The sequence below is a fragment of the Trachypithecus francoisi genome, unplaced genomic scaffold, assembly GCF_009764315.1.
Source record: "Trachypithecus francoisi isolate TF-2019V2 unplaced genomic scaffold, Tfra_2.0 Lachesis_group21, whole genome shotgun sequence".
Classification (NCBI taxonomy): domain Eukaryota; kingdom Metazoa; phylum Chordata; class Mammalia; order Primates; family Cercopithecidae; genus Trachypithecus; species Trachypithecus francoisi.
In genome coordinates this window covers 38049654-38069207 of record NW_022681467.1, presented here as the reverse complement: position 1 = coordinate 38069207, position 19554 = coordinate 38049654, and the positions used below count along the sequence as shown (strand labels likewise).

The following is a 19554-nucleotide window of genomic DNA, read 5'->3' as shown; positions in this document are numbered from 1 at the left end:
ATATAATTAAAATTTTATAAAATTATTCCTCAATTCTTCTGGAAGAATACATGGGTAGTGATACCTCAGAAAACTTTGCAAAAGAAGAATAATAAAAAGACTTGTTCTACCAAGTATCAAAACATGTCATCTTAATGCGATAGAGAAATACTGTCACGGTAAAAGCTACAACTCAGTGAAATAGAACAGAAAACCAAACAACATACGCTAGAATATAAAATAACTTAATATGGTGATAAGATGGCATTTTAAATCACCAGGAAAAGTTTTGACTGGTCAATTAATTGTCCTTTACAATTGAGAAAATTGTAAGGAATTATAGTTAGATTTCTGCCATGTATAATATACACAGTAATTTCAGAAATATTAAAGTGTCAGGTGTAAAAAGAAAAAGATGGGAATAAAAAAGAAAATAAATAAAATATAAAACAACTATTCATCTGTCCTTTCCATTCATCTGATCTGGTGTGAAAAAGAGAATTTTCTCCAAGTTGGAAAGACCAAGATCTATTAGCTTGAGTTTCATGCCCACAGTCTTCATCAGATAGACCCTTCTTATTGTCCATCAAACAGACCCTCCTCAGTTTCCACCAGATAGACCCTCGGGTGAATGAATAGAATTTTCATCTCTCTATTCTACTTACTTTCCACTCTCCATGATTAAAGCTTCTCCTCTCTTTCCAAATTCTTGATGCAATTTGTCCCCCACTACACTTTTGGTAGATGGCTTCACCCCACTTCTCAAGAAAACAGAGCCATTCGGACACTTCAGTTCCTCCCTACAAAGCATTAGCACATTTCCATCCTCTCCTCTTCTCTCACAAAACGAGAGAACCCTCCTTTCAACCCACCCCTGCTCTTGCTTTCAGGACCCTACCCATTGTCAGTTATCTCCTCTCTCTTTCTCACTCTTCTCCTTCTTTCTTCTATTTTGAATTTTTTTTGTTGTTGTTGTTGAGATGGACTCTCACTCTGTCACCAGGCTGGAGTGCAGTGGCATGATCTTGGCTTAGTGCAACCTGTGCCTCCTGGGTTCAAGCAATTCTCCTGCCTCAGCCTCCAGAGTAGCTGGGACTATAGGCACGTGCCACCATACCCAGCTAATTTTTGTATTTTTAGTAGAGACGGAGTTTCACCATGTTGGCCAGGATGGTCTCAATCTCTTGACCTCGTGATCTGCCCACATTGGCCTCTCAAAGTTGTGGGATAACAGGCATGAGCCACCGTGGCTGGGCTCTATTTTGAATTTTTTCTCTCAGTTGCTTTAATCATAACCTCTCTTATCATCAAGAGAGTCATGATTTTGGCTCCATATGTCATTCCTGTTATGTTTTGAATTCCCCTCCTTTTCACAGCCAGTATTGTTTACTTGCCTCACCTCACCTTCCCCTCTCCTCTCAACCCTCTTCAGGATGACCTGTGATGCCAACATTCTCCCTTAAATTACTCTTGCTTGGCTCACGAGTCACCTTGAGGACAGTAGGTTCAATGGGCAAGTTTAAAACCACATCTTACTTGACTACTCAGCCGTATTTGTGACTGCTGACCGATACCTTCTTGAGCCTCTTTCCTTCCTGGGATGCTACAATGACAGCTCACCTTCCTGGTTTTCTGGTTGCCTCCCTGAACACTGACTCCCGGTTTCTCCATTCGTTTTCCTCCTAATTGTTAATCCTGGAGTTCTTCTTCACTTAGTCTTAAACCTATTTTTTTTTCTCTCTCTGCTCTATACTCTTGCCATCTATTCCCTGCCCACGGTTTCCATTTCCAAACATTGGCCCCAGTCTTCCCATATCCAACTGCTACTCAACATTGCCACTTGGATGTTCTGTGTATACCTGAAATAAAGTATGACAAAAACTGAGGTCACCAGCTTCCTCTCCAAAATTGGTCATCCTTTAAGGCTCCCTCTCTATAAACAGCATTCTGATCCCCCAGTTGTATAAAACAAAAGGGTTACAGTTCTCCATGACACATCCCTTCCATCCTTCACCCTTATCTATCACCATCAAGTCATGTTAGTTTAGCATCCCCAGATCTCCTGCACAGTCCGTTGATCTTCCACACTGCCATCCTCTGAGTCCAAATCTCCTATACAGTCTATTTCTCTTCTACACTACTGTCATTCCAGTCCAAGTTACAATGCTTTCTCCCCGCGATGACAACGACAGCCTCCTAACTGATTTTTCTCCTTCCACCCTTAACCTCACAAAGTTATCCACCGCACTACAGCACCTCCTCCCCATTTTGCCCTAGTGACTCTGTTTATCCAGCAACTCTAACCTGTGTGCCGTTTAATATCCTAACTTGCCATTCTAGGTTTTTCCCTGCTTTTAATAATTCTCCTAGTACCATATCCCCTTATGTCAGAGTCCTGATTTTAAAAAAATGTAATGAATTAATTTTGAGTATAATCATTTAATGTCTGTCTCTCTTTCCAGAATACAAGCTTTATCATGGATAGAGCTCACCTCTATTTTGTTGTTATTGGTGCATCTCTACTGTCCATCACTGTCCCTTGATCATATTAATTACATAATAAATATTTCTGGAAAGGAAGGGTGGATAAGGGAAAATAATAGGATACCTGACTAATTAAAAGCTTCTGCATACATAAACGATTTTAAAAGCCAACAAAAAACTGGCAAAAATATATCTGCAACCTATGCAAGAAAGCTTATGTCCTTAAAATGAAATTACAATTGCAAGCCCATAAGACAAAGATGAGCAAAAATGAAGAGCCATACAGGAAAATGAGCACAAGGTATAGATAATTTGTTCATAAAAGAAGCAATGTAAATGGCTCATTAAACTAAAAACAAAATCTGTACTCTCCAGTATTCTAAAAAAGATACACATACACATGCACTTAATTTTTTAAATAGTGTTGGCAAGAACAGACATAGTCTTCTGCTGGGGAGTCCAGAATGGTACAAACTTTCTGAAAGGCAATCTGGTAATATATGTCAAAAGCCTTAAAAATAAAATAGTTCATTTACTTTGGCCCAGTAAGTTAATTTCCAAAGCATTAATCTTAACGGCTATCTGCAGAGTTGCATACATACTTACCTATAAGCATGCTCATTCCAGCATTGCTCAAAATCATGAAGAATTCAAAGCAACTTTAATGCCCAATAATAAAGGATCAGTGACTATAAAGGGGCAACATCCCTTCTAAGCAGCCATTAAAATCCTAGAGAACACCCAAAGATTTTTTTTTAAGTCTGCAGTTTCTTTAGTGATAAAATAAGGTCACAGTGCAATATGCACAGTAGGAGTTAATGTTTTTAAAAAATAATATAGGCCGGGCACGGTGGCTAAAGCCTGTAATCCCAGCACTTTGGGAGGCCGAGACGGGCGGATCACGAGGTCAGGAGATCGAGACCATCCTGGCTAACACGGTGAAACCCTGTCTCTACTAAAAACTACAAAAAACTAGCCGGGCGACGTGGCGGCGCCTGTAGTCCCAGCTACCCGGGAGGCTGAGACAGGAGAATGGCATAAACCCGGGAGGCGGAGCTTGCAGTGAGCTGAGATCCGGCCACAGCACTCCAGCCTGGGTGACAGAGCAAGACTCCGTCTCAAAATAAATAAATAAATAAATAAATAAAATTTTATATGCATAAAAAGATTGGAAAATATCTTTGAACATTTGAATTATGAGTAATTTTGTTTTTTCTTTTTTTAACCTTTTTATATATTCTTAATATTCAACAAATTCTGTGTATCATGTCCATAATGAGCAAAACTGAACATATTTTAATTTAACAAAGGAGAACTGATTGCAACATATGGCCAAGGCTATATGTAGAGAGGCGTAGTGTGATGATTGAGAGTATATGCTTTAAAACTCACAGACAGGTGTTTAGTTCCCTCTTTGCAACTTAAGAGCCATATGACCTTCAGCAAGTTATTCCATTTTCTCTGCCTCAGTTCTCTTATTGACGCAAAGGAGATAATACTTACTGGGCAGAGCTGTTCTGTGGCTTAAGTGAAATAATGTAGGTAAAATTCTAATCCAACTGTAAGTGCTTAGTGAAAGTACCTGCTTTTATAATGCCAAAATATAAATAGATCTGGTAACAATTTACTGAAATTCATTATTTCTAAGGGGTTACATCAGAAAGTTTGGGGAATAATTTGTTTCCTGGCTCACCGTCTTCCAGACTGTTGTAAGAATAGTGAAATCCAGCAGGAGGATGCTGGCAGGAAGGCTGACCGGCTTACAGAAGGAGCCCCAGGAAAGGTTGCACTCATTAGGGCAAAATGCTGGCATAGGTCATTCATTCACCTATTCATTCAACCAGCAAATAGTTATTATGCATCTACTTCATGCCAGGCATTGGGACTCAACAGCAAGTCAAGCTAGCTGCCTTCTTGGAGCAAGGCGTGCTTCTTCTAATTGGATTGGGGTTTCAAGCCACATAGTTCATGTTGGATTCAGGAGTTAGTCAGGAACCTGATGAAGCACTTCCTAAAGTTAGAGAAAACTTGGCAGAGTGAAGAAAATGATACTTGGTAAGATGATGGGAAGCTCACTTTGCATTTCTCAAATACAAATCCTAAAGCAAGCTTGTCCAACCAGCGGCCCCTGGGTTGCGTGCAGCCCAGAATGGCTTTGAATGTGGCCCAATACAAATTCATAAACTTTCTTACAATGTTCTGAGATTTTTTTTGTAATTTTTTTTTTTTTTTTTTTTTTTTTTTTTAGCTCATGAGCTGTTGTTAGTGTTAGTGTGTTTTATGTGTGGCCCACAGCAATTCTTCTTCTTCCAGTGTGGCCCAGGGAAGCCAAAAGATTAGACACCCCTGAAGCAAAGACCTCCTTTCAGATTCCCACCTCTGGCAGAACTGGAAACTGCTCATGTCCTTTCTACCCTTATCAGGTTCAGTTCATAAACCGACTTGCTCAGTCTGCTGATGAAAAGCCTGATCAGCCTTCTGAAAATGGGTCAGCAAACTATGGTCTATGGGTCAAATCCAGCCCATTGCCTGTTTTCATAAATAAAGTTTTATTGGAACACCACTGTACCCATTCATTTATGGATTATCGATAGCCATTTTTGTGCTAAAATGACAGAGTTGAGTAGTTACAATAGAGAATGTACGGCCCATCAGACCTAAAATATTTACTATCTGGTTCTTTATAGAAACTTTGTCAACCGCTGTTCTAAGTTAGTGGGGCTTGAGAAATGATGTGGAAGGTGACGTCAAGTTCATAATTTTTCCATTCTGTAGTTCCAGGAGCTGTTCCTCTAGAATCCATCCAAGGGGGGCCCTTTGAGGAGAAAATCTACATCCAGTGGAAACCTCCCAATGAGACCAATGGGGTCATCACGCTCTATGAGGTAAGGAGGTCCCTTGTGCTGCATCCATTGGCTTAGCTTTATTCAAGTCACTTCAGTCTGACATTGGTGAATACCCATTCCACTGAAGATATAAAGGTGAGTAAGATGTGACTTATCAAAAGGTTTCTGACAGTACAGTGGGGGCCGGGCGCGGTGGCTCACTCCTGTAATCCCAGCACTTTGGGAAGCCAAGGCGGGTGAATCACCTGAGGTCGGGAGTTCAAGACCAGCCTGACCAACATGGTGAAACCCCAGCTCTACTAAAAATACAAAATTAGCCAGGCATGGTGGCACATGCCTGTAATCCCAGCTACTTGGGAGGCTGAGGCAGGAGAATCGCTTGAACCCAGGAGGCGGAGGTTGTGGTGAGCCGAGATTGTGCCATTGCACTCTAGCCTGGGCAAAAAGAGCGAAACTCCATCTCAAAAAAATAAATAAATAAATAAAAGAAGACAATACAATGGGGTGCAAACATAATGGCACACAGTGGAACTGTCTTGGTAGCCCCAAGGACAAAGAAATTTGTACATACCATGCATTGAAATGACAGTGGTGACAACTGACTTCATCCGCAAAGAAGCCAAAACCCAGGGAGTCAGATTGTTCTTATGTAGAAGAGAAGGCCCAGGCCTGGCAAACAGTAGTGAAAGTTCATCTGGGAAACTGCAATACCCACATGATGCTCACTCTACGAATATCGGTTCCTTTGCTTTGAAAAGAATCCGAGTTATTCTATGAAGCAGGAACACAGGATGCTTGAGATTTAAATTGCTCTGTGTCCAAGGCATATTTTGTCATCCAGATGATGGCGTCCAAAGCCCCCCTTCCAAGCATTAGCAGGGCCTTACCGTATCAGAGATGAACCAGAACCTACTCAGGCAGGAATGTACCCATCAAGCCAACACAATGTGCCTTCCAGAAAAGTTGCATAAATAAGACAAACTGTATGAATGTTTATTGCAAAACAAAACCAAAAAAAGTCTCCAACAAAGGTGATATAGCTAAGATTCAAGTACTGGGATGTGAGTAAGATTGAGTCTCCTTCCACCCCTTGTGTTCTTACACATCATAAGATTGCGATACTAGATCAAATGGAAACCCAGAGCAATGCAGAGGGAAGGGCATGGATACCAAAGCTGGAAGGATGTAGCCTAGTGTCCTAGTAGCTCCACCTTCTCCTGAGTTACCTTTGGTAGCTTCCACCTCTCTTTAAGCCTCATTTTTCTCATTTGTAAAATAAAGGTGGTAATCACTTCTTCAGGGTTTCCCTAGGGAGTCTGATGAGGGGGAAAGACACAAGCATCCCAGACCAAAACATATACCACAGGCCCATGAAGAGACTTAAGCCACTGAGTGCTCATGCAGAAGCATGCATGTATAGGGAGTGGGCTTGGGGGAAGAATATTGCTGCCATAAGGAAAGGTGAGCTCTGGGGAGGAAAGTCAAGGAGTATTTGATGAAGGAAAAGTACTCAAGATTAATCTAACAGACCCACAACTTCTCTAGAGAGTCGTAGATGGTCCTGAGAACTCTCTGAAGGAGAAGATTATCCAGCATGTACAAGGTGCTTAAGAAAACACCTTATCTCACTAAAACTAGCATTCCTCAGGAGAGCTAACATCTTCCTCTTAGAAATTGCAGGCAGCTTGGTGCAGCTCTCAGGATTACCACATGGAAGGCAGAAACAAACATCCATCCCCACCACTTATGAGCTTTCTCAGGCCACACGCTTAGGAGAAGCTTTCTTCCTGGGGAGTACCCTAAGAGGAGGGCAGGTACTCATACCGATACACCTTGCCTAGTACGTTTTCAAAACCTCTTTGGGAAAGACAGGGACTGGAAAATTAATTGAAACAAAATCCAATCACTTCAAATCTACATGCTATTCTTTGTAAAGCAGAGACCACAATCACACACACACACATACACAGACACATACACACACACACACACACACAACATTTAAATGAAATGAAGATCTGTTGTGCCTGGCAAACTCTTCTTTGTAAAGCAGAAGGAAAGGACCCTTGATTTAGGAAGTTAAATTACTTGGTACTGTTATGTAAAATACGCTCTGTGCCAGATGTTGAAGACTTTTGGAATTCACAGGCCAGTAGCATTTAAAAAGGTTTGGGGGAGTAACCTAGGGTACTTCAACATCTCTTATTTACATCGTTTTATAAAAGACATAATTCCAAAAATATAGAAAGGATATAATTTCAGAATAAAAGTCCATCCTTCAAATTGAATAAATTTATGATGTTTTACTAACTCATGACAGTCACATTAATTTTGCTAATTTTGCATTGGATTGATGGCACCTTTGTCATGGAAAAGCCCTGGTCGTTGTACATACCTGGATTTGGAAACCACTAGTGTAGGGTGATGCTGTACGTGGAGTTATATCTCTGCACAGATTATTCCTTGAGAGTAATATACTTTTTCCTCTAGTAGGGTGATGCATTAGACTGGATCCTTGAGAGCAATGTACATTTTCCTCTAGTAGGATGATGCAGTAGACTGGATTAGAAATATCATGATTAAAATTCCATGATAAGAAGAAAGAAACAGAGGGATACCAAGGGTTCAAACACAACTGTGAGTTAGACTCTTTGTTTGAGTAGAACCTCCTGTAATTGAGGCATTATTATATAGTGCACTCTCTGAAGCCCCACGCACAAAGGTAGGTACAGATTAGAGCAGCATGTCCTTCTCACTTCCATGTGAATCCGGTGCCTTGTGGATTTTCAGAGACCAGATGCCAGGGATGTTGGCATTCCCATGGATTCTATGGGAGACAACTATGATGAAAGATACCTTCAAGTAGCTTCTTGGCTGTGACTTGGGCTATAATTGCAGAGAACCACAACCAGACTATTGTAACTGATTGACTTGTTTGTAAGCATTTGGGGCTACTTTTGGGGAATATGCCAAAATTATTGAGGGATGCTGTAAAGACAGCTAAGGAGGTTATAGATTTAGGCCATTGTATTGTGAGCATAAACATGAGTGTGGTCATGTGTATCAAAAGCTAGTGAGGCCTAAGGAAAGAAAGATGGTGACATTTGAGCCCATATAGCCTGGATCTGAATCCCTGCTCTGACATTTACTTGCTCTGTGACCTTGAGTACATCAAGTGGCCTCTCAGAACCTTAAGTCTTTTATCAGAAAAATCAAGATAATAATAAAATGGCCTTATAGGATTACTCTGAAGATCCAATTAAATATAGGTTTTGCACAGTGTTTGGCATTTAGAAATAACATTATAAATGTTAGCTGTTATCATTACATAAAAATGAGGAAATTGAGTACAGAGGGTTAAAATGAAAAGACCAAGGTCATATTATCCAGATGCCAAACCCAGGACTCCTAAATGCAGGTACAGATGTCTTGCCCCTTGCTGCAACTTAGCGTGGTCCATAGACCAGAGGCATTAGCATTACCTGGGAGCTAGTTAGAAATGTAGCAGCTCAGGGCTCTCCAGTTTAACAAGATCCTTGGGTGATTCCTATGGGCATTACGGTTTCAGAAGCACTGTTCTGGAAAATACTACTCTTGAGAAACTTTTGGCAATTGATAGAAGAGTATGGTCTCTTGAGTAGAGAGATGAGAAGTACCTGTTACTCTGCACTCAACCCAATCCAGCCCCAGACAGTAAGCAAGAGACCTTGCTTTTAAAAACATTTATAACAAAGCATGTGTTTATGAGGCAATTTACAAATTTAATTAGATGAAACCAATTTGATTTTTTAAATTAGGTTCTAGTTGTAATTTCAAGAGAGAAATTCATAAATTACAAATTACCCTCTTCTGGCCTCAAAAAAGAATATTTTATTACAAAGAAAAATAGGATAATGCAAATGGAAGAGAAATTCAGAATTGTCTGTGGCCTCTTTTATACAACCTTAGACTCAGTGAAGTTAAAAGCAGAGAAAAAGAAAGGGAGGGGAAGGAGGGAAGTTTCATTATTGTAACTATGTCATTGTTAAATACAGCAGGTCCAAGTAGTTAAGATTACATTTCCTTCTGCACAAGTCCAAGTCACAACCTCTGGGTACATCCTTGGACAATTCTGTTCCCCAAAATGTGAGTGGCTTTAAGTTCCATTCTGTCTCCAGTCTTCAGTCCTCTCTTTCTAATATGAAGGTGTCAGACTGTTCTAGACTTCAACTGGGTAAGAATGAAGGGGAAAATAAATCTGTGTCAAAACCACAAAATCAAAGATTCTACATCATTTTTGAATTTCTTTGCTGTTTAATTCTTGCCTATAAGCCAGCCAAAGTCTCTGAAGGTAAAGTAGTGATGACATATGAATAGAAACAGCAAGTGCAAAGGCCCTGAGGTGGAAATCACTTAGGCGTGTCTTAAAAATACAGTAAAAAGGAGACCAGAGTGACTGGGGCTTCCTGAGCACAGAGGACAGTGATGAGACTGTGTGGGAGAATGGGTGGTTAGGGCCAGGGATGCCAGGACTCCTAGAACTTGCATTTTATCCTGAAAGGAATGGAAAGCCCTAGGAGAGTTCTACACAGAGGAATGAAGGGATCCAATTTATATTCTTTTTTTTTTTTTTGAGACGGAGTCTTGCTCTGTTGCCCAGGCTGGAGTGCAGTGGCCCTATCTCAGCTCACTGCAAGCTCCGCCTCCCGGGTTCACGCCATTCTCCTGCCTCAGCCTCTGGAGTAGCTGGGACTACAGGCGCCCGCCACCACGCCCGGCTAATTTTTTGTATTTTTTAGTAGAGACAGGGTTTCACCATGTTAGCCAGGATGGTCTCTATCTCCTGACCTCGTGATCCGTCTGCCTCGGCCTCCCAAAGTGCTGGGATTACAGGCGTGAGCCACCGCGCCCGGCTCCAATTTATATTCTTAAAAGATCATCCAGCTGTTGTGTGGATAAGAGATGGTGGGCACACAAGCATCTTGGAAACATCTGGAAAATGCACCAGGAGGCAAGGACATTTCCATCATCTATGATATTAAGATGAACCATTTATTAGAAGACCTTGTACCTGGGCAGAAGATGTGAAATCTTTGTTACAGCTGCCTTTTTACTGCTGCTAACCCAGCTTTGACACCCTCTTTTCAGTAATGAGTTCTTATCTTGATAAGCACCCTGGAGCCATGGACCCTTAGATCCTGGGCCCACCTTCCCTGAAAGATGGGTGTCTCACCCTGATCCTATTACTACTCCAGGGCTGTGAAACAGTCTCATTCTGCAGCAGCCTCAAACTCTCTCTCTGCCCACTGAAAGGGGAGCTCAGAATCCTCGTCAGAGCCCTCTGGTTCCGGTGTCATCTGAGCTGCAGCCGGAAATATTAAGATGAATTAGACCATGGCCTCAGATATTTGGGAATTTGCACTTTAGTGGGAGATGCAGAATGCACTTCTATGATCATTCCCGTAACAGAGTGACAGATCATGCACAGATAGAGGCAGCACCAATGGCCTTGTGTCCAGAAACTAGCAGCATTAACATCACTTGCAGGCATGTTAGAGATGCAGAATCTCAGGCCCCAGCCTGGACCCACTGAATCAGAGTCTTCTTAACAAGATCCCCAGGTGATTCGTGTGTACGTTAAAGCATAAAAAGCACTGGTTTAAGAGACATTTTCAAATCTGACAATCTTGATCTGTACAAGAGGGTGGTAGAAGTGGTAAGGAATATCAGCTGGTCTGGAAAGCTCTGCCTGGTGAATGCATTGTAGTCATTGCATGAATAATGTGATCATTTAATGCACTAAGGAATATTCCTGCTCACCGGAGGCCCAAACAGCTGAGTATTTATATCAGGAATATGGAAATCATGACATCTGCATAGACTCTTCCAGAACCCTCTTTTGGGTTTGATTAAGGCATCAGGGTTCCCTAATAAGGGTGTGGATGTGCAGAAGGGTGGTGTGGCCTCTCTCATTCTGACTCAGCTCTTGGGAACAACCACAACTCACCAAGAACACAGACCATCGCAATTGTAGACAGGCACTTATAGCCAGAATGAGGTCACCAAGGGAAGCAATCCAACCAAACAGTTGTCTGAAAACCCTTCAATAAAATCATTCAGAGACAAGCTGTTCAGAGTTCATGGAAAACAGTAATCAATATGTGTTTCAATTCAATTAATTATACTCGTCTTTGTCCAAAAATAAAAATCACACAGTGTGAGGGAATTGGGCCAGAAGATGTTACACTTGCAACTGGGTTAACGAAGTGTGAAAATATTTAAAATTCAGACATACGAAGCCTCCCAGTAAGCCTTTCTGTTTAGCAGTCAAAATCACCAAGTTTCTAATTACAGTGTATAAATCTGAGAAGCTTAAAGGGAATGAGAAGACCCTAATGAGGCAGGAATGGGTGTCTTGATTATGCTAGAGTTGATTGGCATTTATCTTACAAGCTATTCTAGGTGCCTGGCGTTCAGAGTTAAATAAAACAGACTTCGCTTCAATAAAACAAGGCAGCATTCCTGTATGGGAGCGCCTTTAAAAGGTACAATAGGTCGGAGGGTTTGTCAATATTTTTTCAGCACACAGATGGTTGGATTCCATCTGAACAAAAAGCACGGGCCCCAGGAATCAACCAGCCATCAGAATGCATTACAAGGAGGCTGGAGCGTCTTCTGAGACAGTTCTGAACAGAACGAAAGCCAACACAGACATGGATGGAGAGAGGGACCAGCTGGGTGGATAGGCTCACGAGGAAACTCTTAAAGACCAAAGCCCAGAGAAGGTTCGTGGCTCTGTCTGGATGGATGAGTACACTTCCTCCCATCCTTCAGCTTTGCTGCACTGACCACTCAGGGCTCACTGACCCCAGACTGGCTCATGACTCTGGTCCACAGAGGAGCAGTGTGGAGAACGGGATGTGGTCCAGATGGGCAGGAGGTAGTCTAGGCAGGAGGAAATCAGCTGGATTGTGACTAATACAGCCCGCAGCAAGAATTTGCATAATTCAAACTGGATCTACGTTAATTAGGACACATGATTTGCATAATGCAGGCCGCTATTGAGTATAACTCGAGCCAGACTGGTAACAAGGAAAAAAGCTCTTGTTTCCTCTAAATTGTTCAAGCCAGAAATGTGAGCGTCATCCATTGCCCACAGCAGCCACACAGCTAATCCGCCAGGAAGTTTGATTATTTCTCTTGGCAAAATAGACACAGGTCAGGCTGCATGGCACCATCTCCGCTGCCACATCCAGTTCTGAGCTCCCCCTCAGATGCCTGGAGCATTTCAGTTCCTCCCTGCCCACCCCCTTCCACACTTCACCTGTTCCGCATGTCCACACTGCAGCCAGACAGAACATCTTAAGAGGTGAGTCTGATCCTATTCCTCATCTGCTTTGGCTTCATCTTAACTTCAAGGTACTGAATGATCTGGCCCCGGCTGCCTCTCTAACTTCACCTGCCACTCCTCTTCCCACTGGTGACTGCAGTCTGGCTCCTTCAGCCTCCTGGCATTTCCCAAGCTCACCCAGTCCCTGGCAGCCCTCACCACTCTGTGTCATTCCTTCTGCCTTTAATACTCTTTACTCTACGTTCCTCGGGACTGGCTCCTTCCTTTTCTTCACCTCCAAGAGGCTTTTTCCCTCCCCTGTCCACTTGATCCAAAACAGGTTCCCCTCTGTTTCCTCTCTTAACAACTTGCTTTCCTTCGTACCATTTCCACAATCTGCACTTGTTTTGTTTGTGTACTTCAGTATCATCCAGCCCCGCAACAGACTTGAACCCTGGTGAAGGCATGGGTCCTGTGTTGGGGAATTTTATGTGTCAAATTGGCTGGACCACAATTTGACAGACTGGTAGTCAAACCATACTTTGGATGGTTTTGTGAAGGTGTTTTTGGATGAGACTGACATTTGCATGGGTGGACTTTGAGTAAAGCAGATTGCTCCCCATAACATGGATGAGACTTCATCCCATCAGCTGAAGGTCTGAATAGATGAGAAGACTGAGCTCTCCTGCGTAAGAGGGAATTCCCCAGCCGATCACTTTCAGACTGGAACTGCAACACCAGTTTTACCCTGGTCTCCAGCCTGACAGCATTTGGTCTTAAAATAACTAACACACACTGGGCGCGGTGGCTCCCGCCTGTAATCCCAGCAGTTTGAGAGGCTGAGGCGGGCGGATCACGAGGTCAGGAGATCGAGACCATCCTGGCTAACACGGTGAAACCCTGTCTCTCCTAAGAATACAAAAAATTAGCCAGGCATGGTGGCAGACACCTGTAGTCCCAGCTACTCGGGAGGCTGAGGCAGGAGAATGGCGTGAACCCAGGAGGCAGAGCCTACAGTGAGCTGAGATCACGCCACTGCACTCCAGCCTGGGAAACAGAGTGAGATTGTGTCTAAAAAAAAGAAAGAAATAACTAATACAGGCTATATTTATTTTTGCCTTTTAGTGTGTCCCAAGGACCTAAGATAGTAGCTTTCACATAGTATATACTCAATAAATATTCTTTGGATAAATGTATGGATTTATACTTTATCTTAGCAAGGGGTAATGATGATTATTTTAGTCTAACTAATTTAGTTGTTCTCAAGCCTGGCTGAAGATTAGAATCACACCTTGAGATACCTTCTGCTCAGTTTTGCTGTGAAGCTAAAACTGCTCTAAAAAATAAAGTCTATTTTGGCCCATGTGGTGGCTCACATCTGTAATCCCAGCACTGTGGGAGGTCGAGGCGGCTGAATCACGAGGTCAAGAAATTGAGACCGTCCTGACCAACATGGTGAAACACCGTCTTTACCAAAAATACAAAAATTAGCCAGGTGTGGTAGCACGTGCCTGTAATCCCAGCTACTCGGGAGGCTGAGGCAGGAGAATCGCTTGAACTCAGGAGCCAGAGGTTGCAGTGAGCCAAGATCGCGCCACTGCACTCCAGCCTGGCAATAGAGCGAGACTCTGTCTCAGAAACAAAACAAAAACAAACGAAAAAAAAAATCATACCTTGAGAGCTTGAAACAATGTATAGATAAATAAATATGCAGCTAGCTAGATACCTGAATGAATGAAGGGATGGATGGATGGGCCTTATTGCCGTCCAAATAAATCAGAATCTCTAGGGGAGGAGGCTCTATCCATGTGCTGTATTTGTTTGTTGTTTTTAAGTTCCTTGAGAATTTCTCAAAAACATCTGGGGTTGGGAAGAAGCATTGCATGAAATGAATCCAATCGGTCTCTGATATGTAATCCTAGCTAAATAAACACGGTCTTGATCCTGGCTTAACCTATCTTCACTCTCACTCTGCCAGACTCCACCTCTATCTGATGTTACGTTACAGCCAACTCACTCATGCACAGGCAGATGCTAAGTGCTAATTTTTTTAAGGATTGAATTTAAGAAACATTGGTCTTTTTTCCCTCAAGGTTGCTAAACAGTGTGTGGAGTAACTGAAGACACATAAGGAGGTATCATTATGTCAATATCCCTTTGCGTGTTACTAATGGCATCTTGCAACTCTGATGCCAGAGCCCACGACAGACCTTCCCTTGCAAATCTTTTTCCATCTCCTGAATAGTAGAAGTCAGTCCTGTTGTGGTTTTCCTTTTTTTTTTTTTTTTTGTGAGATTAAAAAAGACATGCACGCACACAAAACTTAATAGATTTGCCCAGAGGCCTTCCCTAAATCTTAAAAGTCAGGGCCCTGGGATGTCTAGGAGCCATTTTTTCTAGCCCATGGCTCATCATTCAACCTCAATAAGATGTTTCCCCTCCAGAAACTTGAAAAATGCAGCTATCCCTGGTTAGATGCCATATACAGGTCATTTGGGCTGACAGGGAAGCTGACAGGTGTTTCAGTAGAAACAGCTCTGGTTGAAAAGAATGATTTCTGGCACTCAGAATCTGGAAGGAAAAGAAGTTGCGTTCTGATGTGAGTGACTTGCATTTATGGACGTGGGCCCATTAGAGCTGTTGGTCATCCACTTGTGGTATGTTAGGATTGCCTCTATATTTGCCTTGGGGTGTTACTTCTTTCCTATTATGACACAGGTACTTGTGATGGAGCCAGGTAACTTGACAGTGGAAATCAACAGATGCATAGCACTTGTTACCTAAGGACAGCAAACCATGTTCTCCTGCCAGTGAAGTTTTCACAGTAAACATTAATCATTCAGTTCAGCTGTAGAAAACAATAAAGGTTGCTGCATGAAAAATATTCCTGCAGTATGCACATGTGAATACGTATGCCTGTGTTGGTGTGTGTGTATGAGCATATATTTTCATGAGTTTATGTAGTTGTACACTATCACATGTATACACACATATAATTGTATGTTTGGTGGCATGTCTGTGTGAAGCTTTCATCCTTTGACGTATCCATTTTTCCAATTTCATCCTTAGGATCGTTCTATGTCACTGGAGAGTTAACTGACAGAGATATCAGAGACACGGGGCTATGTCTGTTTTCTCCTGGACTACAGAGGCCCCTGGTCACCTCATATGCGTGCCATAGTAACATCAGGGGAGAAACTTTATTTCATTTCAGTGGGCTCCCAGCTATTTAACACGAACGTCTGCCATAATTTGTCTCCAGAGTTTTGCTAAAGAACGATGTTGGATTAAAGAAAAATCTCCAGGTTAAGTTTAATCCTATGTATCTACAGGTGTCCTAGGAGAGAGAAGGGAAGGAAATGAAGAGTGAGTTCTGCATTTGTCAGGGCGTGGGCTCTCTTCATGTTTCTTCTCTGGGAGGGAAACTGCATTTTGAGGCACTGCATGTGCACCCAGAGGCCTTTGTAGGGTGTCCTCCTGTGCACATGGCCACATGGCTAGAGGTGGAACTGTCTCTCTGGCTGCTGTGGTCCTCTCCATAAACTGTGCCCAGAGGCAGCGTTTAAGTTGCGAAGTGTCTCTTTAAACGTCAGAAGTTGTTCTCTTTTCATCTCAGATGTTTTACCATGTTACCCTGTTGGAATTCCGCCTAGGCTGGGCAATGCAACATGAATTTGCTGCTTTTAACTGGCTCTTTTGCTTCTGTTTTGGTCAGAACAAAATGAAGAGTGTTTGCATATTTTCATCTGTCATCAGGACATTTGGAGCCTCTGTTCTGAAGTCTCTGGAGGCTGGAATTCAAATTTGTGATTCGTTGCTTACCTTTTCACTAGCTCAGGAGCTAGCAGGTGGCTTTTCTCCCCTCACCTTAAGTCAATGGGCATTTTTTCTTTTGACTGCTTTTTCTTACTCTTTACCAAGAGAAAAGTAATTCCTTAAAACTGACACCCAAGTATGAGATCTTGGTCTACCTCATTATGGTTTCAATATGTACATATGTACATACATACATACCAGGTCTCCAGGGTCCTTCAAAATGGCATAAAGAAAGGTCACTGCTTTCTTAATTCTGTTTTATTTTATACATGTTTTTAACATGTGTGTATTGCTGCAGATCAAATAGTGGGTTGTGCAAACAGTAAATTGAAGGTTGACGTTTGGTTAGGCATTGCAGAGTGTACTTGAACTAGTGAGTTTCTTTCCCAACCTGGGCCTCAGTTTCCACATTTGTGGCTTAGGAGGCTTGGACCAGGGAGATTCAAGAACTACTTTCTGCTATGAACTATCACTTGGATGCCCAAAATGAGGTTCATCTCACTCCTAGTTTCATGAAACTCTTTCCGTATTGGTTTGTGCATGAATCTCTTTTCTTTTCTTTTATTCATTCATTTTTCAATAACACACCAACTAAAAGACAACCAGAATGTTTGAAAGCATCTAACATTTACTTATGATCTACATAAGCACATTTGTATCTGCTCATTCACATCTCCCCATCCCGTCTTCCTGACTCCTCCACTCTTCTGAATCTTGAATATAATTCCTGTATATTTTATATAGTTTTGCTACTTGTATGAATTTCTTAAAAACATATTGTTTTATTACTGTTTTAATTTTAACAAAGGATTTTAAGTTGTGTATAAACTTTTGGGACATTTTTATTCCATATTGTATTGCAAATGTTCATCCCCATGGATGAGTACAGCTGTAGTCCATTCATCTTGACTGCTGTCTAATACTCCATTGCATCAAGATACTACAAAACTTTCACCCATGATCCTTTCTTAGATATTGGGGTTGCTTCCAGAATGTTGCCTTTATCAACAAGTGATGAAATGAGCATCCTTGTACATACCTTCTCCTGTATATGTGCAAGATTTTGTCTTGAATTTCTATCTAGAAACTAGATCATATGGTAAATGAATGTTAAGTTTTACAAAAATATTCCAAACTCTTTCCCAAACTGGTTGCACTAATTTACACTCATGCCAACAAATTATGAATGCCTATGATTTCAAACCCTCTCCAACACTGGTGGTGTCAAGATTCTTCATTTTGACTAAATAAATATAAAATGGCATCTTGTTGTTGTCTTGCTTTGTATTCCCTCAATTATTAATAAGGTTGAATATTGTATTTCATTTTCTGTGGGATACCTGTTCATGTCTTTTGCCTACTTTTCTACTGGGTTATATGCTCTTTTTCTTTATTGATATGTAATAGTTTTAAAATATACTTTCGATAATGTTTTCCCAGTTTCAAATGTAATTTGCTGTTTTTACTTCTAAGGTATCTTTGAAAAACAAAAGTCCTTAATTATAGCCAATTGTTTCAGTCTTTGTTTATATAGTTAACACATTTTGTGTCCTTAAGAAATTCTTCCCTAAACCAAGGTGAGAAAGATGTTTGCCTGTATTTCTGCTAAAAGTTGTATAGTTTTGCTCCTGAAATTTAAGTTTTTGATCTATCTACAATTAATTTTTGCATAGGATGAGAGATGGAGTGAAAAAATTATTTTTTTCTGACATTGGTAAATACTTGATCCAAGTCCTTTTAATAATCTCTTCTTCCCTGCTCTACCAGGCCATATCTGACTTATGCCAAAATGTCTTATATGCATGAGTTTTTTTCTGAGCTCTCTATTCTACTGGCCTCCATGCACAATAACCATGCATAGTCATATTTATTACAGCTTCACAGTGTCCTAATCTCTGGTAGAGAAGATTCCTCCTCCTCATACTTGTTCAGCAATATCTTGGTTATTCTTGCCCTTGGCTCTTTCATTTTAGTATCTACTTATCAAGTTTAATGAAAACATCTGTTGTTGTTTTTTTATTAGAATTGCCTTGAATATATAGAACAATATGTGGGTAATTGACATCTTTATGGTATTCAATTTCTGTGTATTTATTTAGGTTTTCTTTAATGTCTCTCATAGTTTTATTACCTTACTTTTAGAGCTATTGCATTTCACATAAAATCCAAACTGCTACCTTAGGTCTGAAAGACTTGCACCTCCCATTCTCTTTTTTTCTCTGGTCTCACTGGCCTTGTTTTATGGTCCTCCGGCATGCCAGGGTCCCCTGGCTCAGGCTTATTGCACGCAGAGTTCCTAACTGCCAGAAGGCTCTTTCACTTCCTCTTCCGTGGCCAACCCATTCTCCTACTACAGGTATCGATGTCAATGCTACCACCTCAGAAGGGCCCTGCCTAATAGCCTTCAGTTAGGACTTTGCCCACTCACCACTGTCTCTACCATCGCTTCCCATTTTTGAATAACATGGACCACAGTTCACAATTATTACTTATTTCTTTATAAACATGTATCCTTATATTGTAAGTGCCAAGGGATACACATTTATAAACAAAGGGACTCACAATATAGGGATGCACATTTACCAGCAAGTATGTGTGTATAAATACACACACACTCTCTTAGATATACACATAGCTCATCTCTGGAAAGAATTCAGTACCCTGCATAGTACCTGGATCACAATAGGGTCTCAAATTTGGCGATGCTTTTTTTCTTTTTCTTTTTTTAATTTTTTTTTTTTTCTTTGAGATGCATTCTCACTCTGTCACCCAGGCTGGAGTGCAGTGATGCAATCTCAGCTTACTGCAGCCTCCACGTCCTGGGTTCAAGCGATTCTTATGCCTCAGCCTCCTGAGTAGCTAGAATTACAGGCACATCCCACCACGCTTGGCTATTTTTTTATTCTTATTTTTAATAGAAATGGGGTTTCGCCTTGTTGGCCAGGCTGATCTCGGACTCCTGACCTCAAGTGATCCACATGCCTTGGCCTCCCAAAGTGCTGGGATTACAGGCATGAGCCACTGTGCCTGGTCTCTTTCTTTTTTTCTTATGAAGATGGGAGAGGTTCCTTTGATGGCTTGGGTAGAGTAACAGTTAGAAGTAACCCTTAGCATCCATTA

The 19554-nt window shown here is 41.5% G+C and overlaps 1 protein-coding gene across 1 annotated transcript in view; it reads left to right on the top strand.

Annotated features, from left to right (window-relative positions):
* LOC117068314 (receptor-type tyrosine-protein phosphatase T-like) overlaps positions 1-19554 on the top strand; it is a 141661-nt gene that overhangs the window by 22961 nt on the left and 99146 nt on the right. The window contains exon 4 of the mRNA XM_033185380.1: positions 5239-5348. Coding sequence (XP_033041271.1) covers positions 5239-5348 — 110 coding nt within the window. The remainder of the gene's footprint in view (positions 1-5238; positions 5349-19554) is intronic.